At 38.3% G+C, this 12877-nt stretch overlaps 1 protein-coding gene across 5 annotated transcripts in view; it reads left to right on the forward strand.

The window, feature by feature from the left end:
- Arhgef6 (Rac/Cdc42 guanine nucleotide exchange factor (GEF) 6) overlaps positions 1–12877 on the forward strand; it is a 128874-nt gene that overhangs the window by 106541 nt on the left and 9456 nt on the right. For 2 of the 5 annotated variants that reach the window (XM_013018136.1, XM_013018141.1), the window contains 7 exons: positions 787–846; positions 3372–3518; positions 6280–6366; positions 7213–7291; positions 8443–8588; positions 9942–10067; positions 11855–11875. In XM_013018136.1, the coding sequence (XP_012873590.1) occupies positions 787–846; positions 3372–3518; positions 6280–6366; positions 7213–7291; positions 8443–8588; positions 9942–10067; positions 11855–11875 (666 nt within the window). The remainder of the gene's footprint in view (positions 1–786; positions 847–3371; positions 3519–6279; positions 6367–7212; positions 7292–8442; positions 8589–9941; positions 10068–11854; positions 11876–12877) is intronic. The other 3 variants (XM_013018138.1, XM_013018139.1, XM_013018140.1) reach the window with 3 other exon arrangements.

Here is a 12877-nt window from a genome sequence, read left to right on the forward strand (position 1 = left end):
GAGTAAAGCCTGCAAGGATTAATTCCCAGTTGGCACTCAGGAAGATATTGACCTCTGAATGCTAAACCAGTTCACTGAAGCTTTTGAGCTTTGCTTCCCATTGCTTATCTCTAAAATCCAGAAAGTAAAAGCCTTGTTTTGTTACTCTCAGGATTGATGTACAAAGATTGCATTTAATTTGGAGAGAATGCTCTTACCCTCCAGCAGTAGATGCACCCCTCACCAGGATTTTGATCTCAGCCTCTATGGCAGTGGAGCCAATTTTGAGCCCTCCCTCTACTGGGTCCCACTGGCAGTGGCCTTCTGTTTCCCACCACTGCAAGAGACACTTTATCTTGGTTCCTGAATGCTTGGCATGATTGCTGCCTACAAGCAGAGTAAAACCCGGAATTCTTAGTTGTCAGCTAGTTTGGGTAAGGAGAACTTTTCCCATATGTTACTACAAAGTGACTTGTCATGAGTGAACCACTTCTTAGTGGTTCAAACTATTCAAACCCTGTGTTTTCTACTGAGATGGGTTGAACAAAAGTGGCCTTCTCATTACTCCAGTTAAGTTTCAGCAGGTAGATTTACATATATTCCCTAAGTTTTATTGCTCAAGTATGGCCACGGCCATACTTCTGGTTTTCTGATGGTTAATTGGAGATAAGAATCTCACAGACTTTCTTGTCTGGACTGGATTTGAACTGGGATCCTCATATCTCAGCCTTCTGAGTAGCTAGGACTATTGGTGTGAGCAACCAGAACCAGGCTCTAATATTGTTTTCTAATGTATTCCTTCAATAGGATACTCATCCCGATCATCAGGATATTCTAAAAGCAATCATAGCATTCAAAATGCTCATGGTAAGTTATATAATTTTCTATATTTTGATGCTGAAAAGTAATTTGTGTGTCATATTAGGCTACCTTTCTTTCCTTGTGTGTGTGAGTGTGTGAGTGTGTGTGTGTGTGTGTGTGTGTGTGTTGAAACCAGGGCTTGAACTCAAGTTATCATGCTCTCACTTTGCTTTTCTGTTCAAGGATGAACCATACATCTACTGAGCCACACATCTATTTTTAGCTTTTACTGGTTAATTGAAGATTACAGTATCCCAGCCCCTTCTCCTCAAGTTGGATTCGAACTGTTACCCTCAGATCTCAGATCCCAGCCTCCTAGCTAGGATCACGAATGTTAGCCACCAGTATGCAGCACTTGTATGCAACATTTTCTTCCTTATACAAAGGTCTTTAGGGTGGAAACAATAAGCTTTCATGACAGTATTGCAGTGATTGTTTCAGTTCATTTTGTCCTCTGAAAATCATGCTTACCTACGAAAGGTTACAGGGCTGAGGGTATAAAACAATCACATTTGAAGTATTGGCCACATGAAGCATTGGTGTGTAGGTGGGGGGTTTCCTTTATCTTTACCCCCATTGCCCATCCCCCATGGTATAACTCATGTAAGTCATCACTTACAGATTGGGTGCAATACTGGATTCAACTATTAATACCAAAAGATATGAGTTCTTTGCATATGAAAAGGAAATCTTTCATAAAAGGGGAAAAACACTATACTAAAATTCACTTTACATAGATTGCTACCAAAGACATCTGTAATCTTACATCTTGCACATCATGATGAATGTGTCTTTTTGAACCTCATGATGTAAAATTACTTGGTACCATTTTAGAAGGAAAGAAAACATTATTTTGGGTGATTAAGTGTAGCAATATGAGTGATTTGGACCAGTGTGCAGTTATTGATTCTTGATGTAATGTTATGATGTACCATTCATCATCATCTCCTTTTACTGCTTTTGGAATATCACGGATTGGAGGATCATCGGGTGACAAGTTGATGGTTAAACAACAAGTTGAAGAACTGTTAGGTATTGGTCTACAAGTGCTGTTGTAGGTCTAAGACAGTCAACTATTGATGTCTCTACATGGCTCAAACTAATTGGAGAGCCATGACATTTGTTATAATTTGTATCTTTATTTTTCCTATGTAGTGAGAATGAGATATGTCTCTTTAAAAAACCTGTTATTCTTTCTGATCATGTTATAAACTTGTTTTGATGTTTATAGTATACTCATTCCCACTATAAGTACTTTCTGTAATTTCCTTTCTTCAAATATTCATTTAGTTGAACGAGGCAGCAAAGATTTCATAGAAAAATTACTTCCAAAAAACTATTACATTACATTCATTGGAAAGAATAGCTTAACTAACCATATGCTTATGTTTTGTGTTCATTTTGGAATGAATACTATTAATTTATTCCAAGATAACTCACACTTTCTGAAGCAAGGATATACACACACTCATGTGGATAAACATGCACGGATAGTGCTTATTCTTCACATGGCGTTGGTAAGCTGGAAATTGTTTCTTGGTGGAATTTTTGAGTTTGCCATCGTGAAATGCAACATTATCTCCTTTCCTCCAATCCTTTCAGAAGTCAAAATTGACTATTTTTATGGAAATCTACTCTGGCTCCCTAAACAGAGTACAGGACAGTGCTTATATTTCATCCAAATTTGATTTAATTCATTGTGGCATAAAGAACGAATTTGTTTTTGTTTTGTTAGTCTCTACATAATGTTAGGAGTCATTTTGGTTTCATTTTTATTTTTGTTATTGTCATGATGTTACCTTGTTAGAAAGTGGGCCTAAGTCAGAAAACTGAAATAGCTTTGTAACTTTTGCCCTCCTTACTCATAGATAAGCAAGTAGGCTGGGCGCCAGTGGCTCACACCTGTAATCCTAGCTACTCAAGAGGCTGGGATCTGAGGATCATGGTTCAAGGCCAGCCCAGGCAAGAAAGTCTGTGAGACTCTTATCTCCAATTAACCACCAGACAACCAGAAGTGGAGCTGAGGTTCAAACTGGTAGAGCACTAGCCTTGAGCAAAAGAGCTCAGAGACAACGCCCAAGCTCCAAGTTCAAGCCCCATGACTGACAAAAAAGATAGGCAAGTAGACAGAAGCAAGAGAAGGGGTACCAACCATATTTGGAACTACTTATTGCTGGCCTGGGTCTGCTTAATGGGATTTTTCTGCTTATTTCTCCAGACTCCTTAAAGGGAGAGAAGAACAAGCTCTTTCTCACATTTTTTTTTTCTTGAGGCTTTGGAAAGATGAAAAGTATCTCATCCACACACAACTTTTAGAAGCTCAAGGTTAGAGAGTTAGTAGATTCGTAGATTTTTTTTTGTCTGTCTGGAATGTGTCTGGTTATAGGATTTCAGGGTGAGGAACAAAGGGATCCAATGGGAAGCTGAGAGTCAAAAGTCACATCTTACTTTGATCTTGTTGGGTCTGATAGATTTCACGCATCTATTTCATAAGAATTCTTATTCTGTTCTGTTCTGTTTTGCTTTTATAGGGACAGTGCCAAGATCTGAGGAAGAGAAAACAACTAGAACTGCAGATACTTTCCGAACCTATTCAGGCATGGGAAGGGGAGGATATTAAGACCTTGGGTAGTGTAATCTTTATGTCACAAGTCATGGTGCAGTATGGAACTTGTGAGGTAAGGTGTTTCAGATTTCACCATTGTTCCTTCCATCTTTTACAGTTTCCTTCCTTTAATTTGTTCTTCCATCAAGGTTAAATGATCAAACATTCAAATAAGAAAGAGTACCTATTCTTCCAGATATTGTGAGAATTGGGGGAAAGAATACGTGGTGATCCTGGCTTCCAAAGAACTCATTCAGAACTTGGAAACCAATTGAATGTTCAGTGTTAGATTGTGTGGTCTCATAGGTAGGCTCAGTACAAGTTCTGAGAAGGGAGAGATGGAGAAGACCTCATGGAGATCGGATTTAAGAGTATTATCTTGGGAGAGAACAAGAAAGTGGGTTGTTCCCCTGGCCCTGCCCCTTGTAGGACAATAAGGAAGTGAGACTGATGGAAGGTAAAGGTGCACTTTAGAAATGGTGAGAAGAAAGACTGACTAAACCAGGTTATATTGGCTCTTGCATATCAGAGGCTAGGGTAGTTTAGATGGATGCAGCAGGCAAGAGGAAACAATGCGTGAAAGAGTCCCAAGCAGCACAAAAACATGGGAAAAGGGCTGCTGTGTGTGACATTTTCTAACAATGATGTATCAGGTGGGTGTGAGAGTAGGAATAAGCTGGTGGTAGAGGAAATGGAGCATAAGGGGAAACTAAGACACGTGTTTAGATGGGAGCCTATGAGAAGGGCTAGAGAAGATGATGAATGCCATTTCAGTGCCATCTAGTTGGAGATGTTCTGTAGGCCGCTGGTAAAGCACTATGGAAATGGGGGTGAGAGGGTTGGCGGAGCAACGAGATTTGGATGTCCTTGACAGATTGTGCCTTCTTAGGAAGTAAATATGTAAAGAGAAGCACCAGGGATGAAGATGGATTATTTCTTTTAGGAAGGGGCCAGAAGAGGGGAGAAAGGTTGATTATGTTACCTGGTGTGATTTATCTACCTGGTGTGATTTATCTACCTGGTGTGATTTATCGGGTGTTAGAGCTGTCTTTCTTCTCCCCGAACATCTTACTATACTCTCTGACGTGCCTGTGGCAGAGATTCATTACTTTGAGTTAATAAGCAATCTCATTGAAAATGCGGAAACCCTGGGGAAGGTTAATGCGGTGAGGGTAACTATTAGTCATTCACATGTTTGGGATAAACCCCTTGGGTTGAAAGGAAGAGGAACCAGTGGCAGGGGGAAAAAAAAAAACAAAGACAAATAGGAAGGTTGAAAAGAATTGGGGGTCATGGTGTCCTGGAACTCCTAGAGGAATACTTGAAAGTGGCCATCGAGCTGAGTGCTGCAGGAGGGTCAGAGGTCAAGGAGTGTGAAGACCAAAAAGAAACCATTGGATTGTGCTAGAAGGCAGTTATTGATGACTCTGAGGGAGCAGGGAGGGGAGTGCAGTTGAGGAGAGATCAATGAGAAGAAAATGAAGGCAGCGAGTAATTTGGCAATACAATGTCAAGAAATGAGATATTATGTATAAGGAGCCTCACGGGGGCGGCGGGGGGAAGGGGAGGAAACAAGGCCTTTTAGAATAGGAGATGCGTATATATTAAAGGCAAAAGAGGAAAAGAGGGAAGAAAAGAGATATCTGTAAAACAAAAGTAGGCAAGGGAAAGATTTGAGAGGATGGGCGAGCACATGTTAGAACACTTTTGTTGTTGTTGTTGTTGTCGGTCATGGGGCCTGAACTCTGGGCATACGCACTGTCCCTCACTCAGCTCTTCAGCTCAAGGGTAGCGCTCTGCCACTTGAGCCACAGCGCCACTTCCAGCTTTTTCTGCTTTTGTAGTGCGAGGAATCAAACCCAGGGTATCATGCATGCAAGGCAAGCACTCTACCACTGAGCCACCTTCCCAGCTCCATGTTCGAACACTTTGCAAACAATAGATGTAAAAATTCCATTTGGTACAATTACCCTGCTGCTCATCTCCCTCTTCCTCTTCCCCTTTGATTGCATATTTGTTAAAGGGACTCAAGCACTTAGGTTTCTTCAGTGCCACCTAAAAATCTTGCATTATATAGTGTACTATAAAGTGCCAAGAGGGGATTGTGAATGTACTGACCATAAAGAAATGATAACAATTTAAGATTATGTATGGAAATCACCTTGCTTTGATCATTATACAATGTACACATGAACTAACACATCACATTGTACCGTGTAAATAGGTACAATTCTTATATGTCAATCAGAAAAGGAAATCATAAAATTGGGCTGGTAGTGATATTCAGTGGTAGAGTGTGGACTCAGGGTTGGATCCTCCCATTACCATGCACACACAAATAAAACCACACGATTAAAACAACCGTGTTTACTATTTTGTTTTATATGCACACATTAACTATCTCATTCTTAGTCATTACATTCATTTTATGAATAAAATTTACTCTACACATTAGTACCTAATTTGTTTCCTAATTTTTTTGAAAACAGCTTCATTTGACTACTTTTCAAACTAAAATAATCTTGTTGTTTTGTGCACCTACCAAGTTCTTTTGTGCCTAGGACGTGTGCATCAAACTGGCTACGTAAACTGTATCACTTCTCCGGAAGGATAGAGAGCTGGCACATTTATTTCCATTTCAAAGGGAAGTTTAACTGGCTTCATGCTTTGGGGTTGAATGCCTTTCTTTTTTTAATTGAAATTCTCTGAAAAATCACTTCTGTTGTTTTGATTGATTATGTAAGGTCTGTGTTACAAAACAATGATTCCAAAAATTCCTGACCAAAAATATGTTTAATTTTTATTATCCATTTAATGTTTTCATTCTACCTTAGGACAAAGAGGAACGGTACCTTATGCTATTTTCAAACGTCCTGCTAATGTTATCTGCGAGTCCTCGGATGAGTGGTTTTATCTATCAGGTTGGTGGATTTCATACAAAGCAAGTAGTGGGAACTGTATGGAAACATGCATCTGTCCAGATGTGGTATCTCCAGGAAGACAGTAAAAGCTCTTACCAGCAAAGGCACAATGTTCTCACCCTTAAAAAAATTGAACAGCTTATAAGAACAGATGGTTCTTAAATCAAAAACCTCATATTAGTATGTTTCTTTGGAATCTATGTCTATAAGCTAGCTTTCGAACGTATAAGTAGAAATCCAAGTCTACAGTTGAATAACTTTGCAGCAACTTTTGAAAGGTTCATAGCTGAGAAAACAGAAAAGTGACACTTGCTACAATTGTCTTATTTCAGCCTCATCACGTTGTTTTGGGTCTCTAGCATTGTTTTGGGTCCTAAACTTCTTAGGAAATTGCACTTCCTTCTGTTTTCTCCCAGGATATAGTGTTACGACATTATTGCCTGTTCTACCAAGACCTGGCCTTTACTATTTTCCACAAAACTTCCTTTGCTTGCTGATTCATGTGAAAATATGTAAGCAAAGTAAACTTGTTTGTTTTTTGCCAGTCCTGGGGCTTGAACTCAGGGCCTGGGCACTGTCCTTCAGCCTCTCTTTGTTCAAGGCTAGCACTCTACCACTTGAGTCACAGCTCCACTTGCTTTCTTGTCTGGTTAAAATTTATGATAGGGAGATAAGAAATGTACTCATGATCTTGCTCATGGAACTGTAATCCCTCTGTACGGTATTTTCACAATAAAAACTTATTTAAAAAATTTACAATAGGGAATCTATTGATAGACTTGAGAAAAGAAGTCTAAGAGAAATATGTTTTATCACATAATTAATGGAGATATTCTTTTCTCCTAGGGAAAAATAGCAGTAGCAGGAATGGCAGTGAGTAGATTGGATGACACTGACGGGAACGACTGGGCATTTGAAATCACAGGTAGGCCAAGTTTTTCTTTTTTCATGTAGCTACTTCAAATGCTTTTTGGAGTGAATTGGAGTTTAAATAAGTAAATGCTATTATTTTCTCTTATGCAATCCATGAGCAAGTTTTACATGGAGATGCTAAAATATATTCCATTTCCTGGTATAAGTAGAGTATAGAACAGAGGAGTCTTCTGGTAATTTAAAAGCCTCAAATTTGCCATTAGTTTCAATATTCTCTTGCATAAGAGCTACATGTGAGAGCTAAAGAATAACAAAATGGGTGGGTATAAATATGATTTTTTTCTCTCTCTGTCATCTAGTCCACGGACTTCTATCTGCAATCTTGTTATCAGTGTATGAATTAGCAAGACTTGGTTATGTTTCTAAAAAGTGCTAGAAAGTACTTTCTTCACAAATTAAACAAAATTCCATGGCTTGATAAGGCTCCTTGATATTTTGGACTATTATCTCTTTTGCCAGGCCTGTAATGATATACATGTAATAGTTATACTTATCTTGTACTGATATGGCACACTAGTCAGGGCTAGGCTAATGAACTGACTTTACTGGTACTTGTCTTTCTCAATAAGAATTATAAGATTTTTATATTTGTCTGAAGATTGTAGACAGTCTTAGTTGGGTCTTGCTCCAACTTTGATACCTGGAGAACTAGTACAATATTGTCATTTTAAACTGTGAACTAGCTAGACAACATACTTAAAATTTCATATATTTATTATCACAGCTTATCTGTTCCTAATTTAGAACTTTGAGAGGGTTATTCTACAGGTAGGCAGATGACTGAAAATAGCTAGCCAAGTCCTAGTTGCTCAAAATATACTTATTTATTTATGTCAGTTGTGGGGCTTGAGTTCAGGGCCTGGGCACTCTCTCTGAGTAGTAGGCTAGTGCTCTACCACTTGAGCCACAACGCCACTTTTGTGTTTTGAGTGGTTAATCGGAGATAAGAGTCTCACAGGGACTTTTCTGCCTTGGTTGGCATCGAACCACAATTCTCAGATCTCAACTTCCTGAGTAGCTAGGATTACAGGCATGAGCCACCAGCACCTGGCTCAAAATGTATTTATGAATGAAACAAAATTAATGGTTCTCCTTACTCCTGGCTTTTTGTTTTTGAATGTTCCCATTCATTGGGTGATACAGGTAACATAATAGAGAAAGTTGTGATCTATTGCAACAACAACCAGGACTTCCAGGAATGGTTAGAGCATCTGAACAGACTAACCAGAGGACCCACCTCTTGCAGTTCATTATCCAAAACTTCATCATCATCGTGTAGTGCTCATTCTGTAAGTACCCCATTTGTGCAATCCATGAATTATTGAGGCTAAAAGCTTACAGGAAGTAACAAACATGCCGTTTGTTGTTGGGTAGTCTATATTTATATATTCTGAAGTACAGTTAAGCTTCACTAATTCTTATTTCTCATTCAAATTAACAAATTTTGTAGCTAAGAATGTAGCTCAGAAATAGAGCACTGGCCTGTTCTCATAGTCAAGGCCCTGGGTTTTATCCCCATGACCCTCCTACAAATTTTTTTTTTCACTTAGGAGTGTTCGGTTGTATTTGGTAGCATTCAGATAGTCAAACTAACTACTATCCAAATATTGTTTTTGTTTGTTTTGATGGTCATGGGTCTTGAACTCTGGGCCTGGATGCTGTCCATGAGGTCTTCAGCTCAAGGCGAGCACTCTACCACTTTGAACCACAGCGCCACTTCCAGTTTTCTGGTGGTTAATTGGAGATGAGTCTCATGGACTTTCCTGCCCAGGCTGGCTTTGAACCGCGATCCTCAGCTCTCAGCCTCCTGAGTAGTTAGGATTACAGGTGTGAGCCACTGGTGCCCGGCTTATCCAAGTATTTCTAACCAGAAGTTCTGCTAAGATATTTTAGAGATAAATGAAACTCATTTATGTCATATTCATAATGTGCTGAGTTTTACTTCTCTGAGTGTTTAAACATCTTCTATATCTCATTCATGCTATTGCATTTCCTTAGTAAACTTCTTAGAAGGTTCTGTTAGCATTGTTTTTTTTCTGAGTTATCACCAATTTAGAATTCATAGCATTTGAATTGATGAGATTTTTCTGTACTTCTTGAGTGAACTGGACAACGTGCTGTTATCTTTCTTAGCACTCCAACCTGTGATGCCAAAATTCCTGTTTTGAGTTCTGTGTGTTGTGGGGGAAATATGGACTTTGACGTAAAAGCTCTGTTCACTTCTTGACTTTGTCAATGACTTGCTGGTTACTTCACTTTGCTGAGTTGATGTTGGGGTTTTTCTTATGAAGTAGAGTCTATTTAAGCATCTAATGGGAGTTTTGAACACCATCAACTTAAATGTTACCTAGTACTCTATTTTCCTCCCTTACAGAGGAAAAAAGAAATCTTACTTGAATGAAATTCAATAAAAAAGAGAGTGAGAGAGAGAAAGAGAAAGAGAGAGAGAGAGAGAGAGGAGGAGAGAGAGAGTGAGCGTGAGCAGAAAGAGCCTGTTCTCAAACTAGAGACTTTTGTTTTTCTATCTTTCTCTTACTATGGCTGAGTTTTCTGATCCAAGGAAGCTATTGTTATTCTCTTACTGTGGTTTAAGGTTGGGTTCAGATGGCAGGTTGGCAACATCTCATCAGATATTTTCCCAGTCTTTTAGCTCTATTGGACAACTTCGAGGACCCTTGGAACCTCCTCAAATTATAAAGCCTTGGAGTTTAAGTTGTCTACGACCTGCACCTCCACTTAGACCATCAGCAGCACTAGGTTATAAAGAGGTAATTTTGCTACATATGGTATACAATTGTGTAGCTCATTGCAAACAGTTCAGTGAGAATGTGCTAGAATTTATGATAGGTGGTACATGTGAGTAAAACCTGAATTATTAGATATAGTGATTTTTGCTTTGTTTCTTCTCCATTGTCTATCTACACATCTTTATTGAAGATTCACACTACCTGCATTTCTTTGTCTCCTCCTGAAGTGCCTCTGCTTTAACTTTACATGATTATAATCATTCTTTAAATTAGTTGACCATGCAAATCTAAACAAGAACCACCTTATTAAGAGTTGGATTTCTAATCAAACAGATCCAATTCTGCATTTTGGAGCATTTTGTTTTATTAAACCAAATTAATAAAGTGTTATGAGACAGAGCTATGTGTGTAAATTGTGAACTGATATTTGCTACAATAGGAAAGGGAAAAGAAAGAATTTCTTGAAAGAAATGTCTTTTTTTTTTTTTTTTAAAGAAAGGCTTCTCAGCTACAGCCTTGTGGATGTTTGCTATTTTGGTAGTGTGGGTTTTTGTTTTAGTGGTGGTTTTAAGATGGTCATTTATTTTCTTTAGATATTACAGTCAAGAAATAACAGCCACCAGCTTCCATAACTATATAGAGGGCTGCCATTTCCATGTTGTGTTGTTTTTAATTTCATATGGCTTGTTTCTGATTGTTTCAGATTTCACTAAAGTATTAAAAACTTCTCTTTAAATGGGTGTGGTTGCATGAAGAGTAAGTTGTTGACAGTTATGTAATGAGCCTGAGAATTTTGGGACAAAGTCAGCATATGATACTATAGTAAACTTAGGTTTTGATCATGTAGGCATTGCTGAGTTTTGAGTGTGGTTTGATTTAAATCACTACGTGTCTGCTATGATTGTTTTCTCCGCACATTAGTGGAGTAAAGATATAACAATATTTTATCATTGGAGGATTTTTTGACTCTTTCTACCTGATATTGTAGGAGACTTGGTGCATGAGATAGAGTTTCTATTACATACTTCTATTCACAATTCGGCCAGAAAATAGTCCCAAGATTTGCTCTAAAAATCAACCTGAAATTCCTACAATCATCCAGTTTTCTTCTTTGATTACTTAGACCAGGCATTTCATTGTTACCCCCCTCCCCTTTTTTTTTGTTTTTTGTTTTGTTTTTTGGTCGGTCGTGGGGCTTGAACTGTGGGCCTGAACGCTGTCCCTGTGCTCTTCAGCTCAAGGCGAGTGCTCTACCGCTTGAGCCACAGCGCCACTTCTGGTTTTCTAGTGGTTTATTGGAGAAAAGAGTCTCACGGGCTTTCCTGCCCAGGCTGGCTTTGAACCGTGATCCTCAGATCTCAGCTTCTTGAGTAGCTAGGATTAAAGGTGTGACCAGCGCTCGGCTGTTACCCCTTTTTAATGATGGATATTTTGTAATGTCAGTTACTAAATTCAAATTGAAGTGAGCTTTAGAGGGTAAAGATGACTTAATCTTTCTCATAACTAATCTAAAACCTAAAGCATGATCACTTCTGCTCAGAAATAGAGTTATTAATATGTTCTTACTATGTAGTATGTATTTCAATTATTTTCAACATTTGTTATTATGTGCAGAATTATACTCTTTGAACTTTTGCATGATGATATTGCATCTGAAACTAATGTGGGAAATGTGATATTCTCTCTGTGTAATTTATGATAACACTAACATTTCAAATGTTGTTTTAGAATTATTGATAAATGGATTTGGTCATTATAACCATCGACCTCTCACGCTCATCTTCTCTTTCTTTACATATTCATTTTAGAGGATGTCTTATATCTTAAAGGTAAGGGTAGAATGATATATTTGGCTTACAGTGACATAATATTATTGTGCTGTAACCTTTGATGAATGAAGCTTTTCCTTATAGTTGTCTTTTCCCTTGTAACTGGTGGCTTAAAAGGAAGATACAATTCTGACATGTAAGTACTTTCTTTCAAAATGCAGGCCTGTGTGAAATGAATATTAAAATGCTATTTTATGTGAAATGCCTTAAAATGCCAATTTTCCTATTTTAAAAAAGCATATTTGTTTTTATGTCTTGTTTGTTTTTAAGTCTGGGCAGATCACTGTGGCTAAGTGAAGGAAATATATATATATATATATATATATATATATATATATATATATATTGGGAGGTCAGTCATGGGGCTTGAACTCTGGGCCTGGGCACTGTCCCTCAGCTCTTCAGCTCAAGGCTAGCGCTCTACCACTTGAGCCACAGCGCCACTTCCGGCTTTTTCAGTGGTTAATTGGAGAGTCTTAGGGGACTGTTCTGCCCAGGCTGTCTGAGAACTGAAAACCTCAGAGCTCAGCCTCCTGATTAGTTAGGACTACAGGTGTAAGGTCACCAGTACCCAGTTTGTTTCATATATATTTTAAAGTACTAATTATTATCCATTTATCCCATATATAGATTGCATGGAAGATTAGAACACATAGGCATGAGGGTTTTTTTCCCCAAGAGTAAAATTCTTATCTGTTTATTTGGATGTTGACAATAAACGTATTTTTTTAAACTTTGGTGTTTATTCATATGACAAAAGCAAATGGAATAGTTCCCATTTCTGTGGTCTGCTAATTAAAACTATAGTTCATACATATATAATTAAGCTTAGCCATGGTTATGTTCTTAACCCTAAATTATTTATCAAGAAATTATTTTCTCTGGGGCTGGGAAGGTGGCTCAGTGGTAGAGCACTTGCCTTACAAGCATGAGGCCCTGGGTTCAATTCCTCAGCACCACATAAGCAGAAAAATCTGGAAGTGGTGCTGTGGCTCAAGTGGT

This window comes from Dipodomys ordii, unplaced genomic scaffold (assembly GCF_000151885.1).
Source record: "Dipodomys ordii isolate 6190 unplaced genomic scaffold, Dord_2.0 Scaffold38, whole genome shotgun sequence".
Classification (NCBI taxonomy): Eukaryota; Metazoa; Chordata; class Mammalia; order Rodentia; family Heteromyidae; genus Dipodomys; species Dipodomys ordii.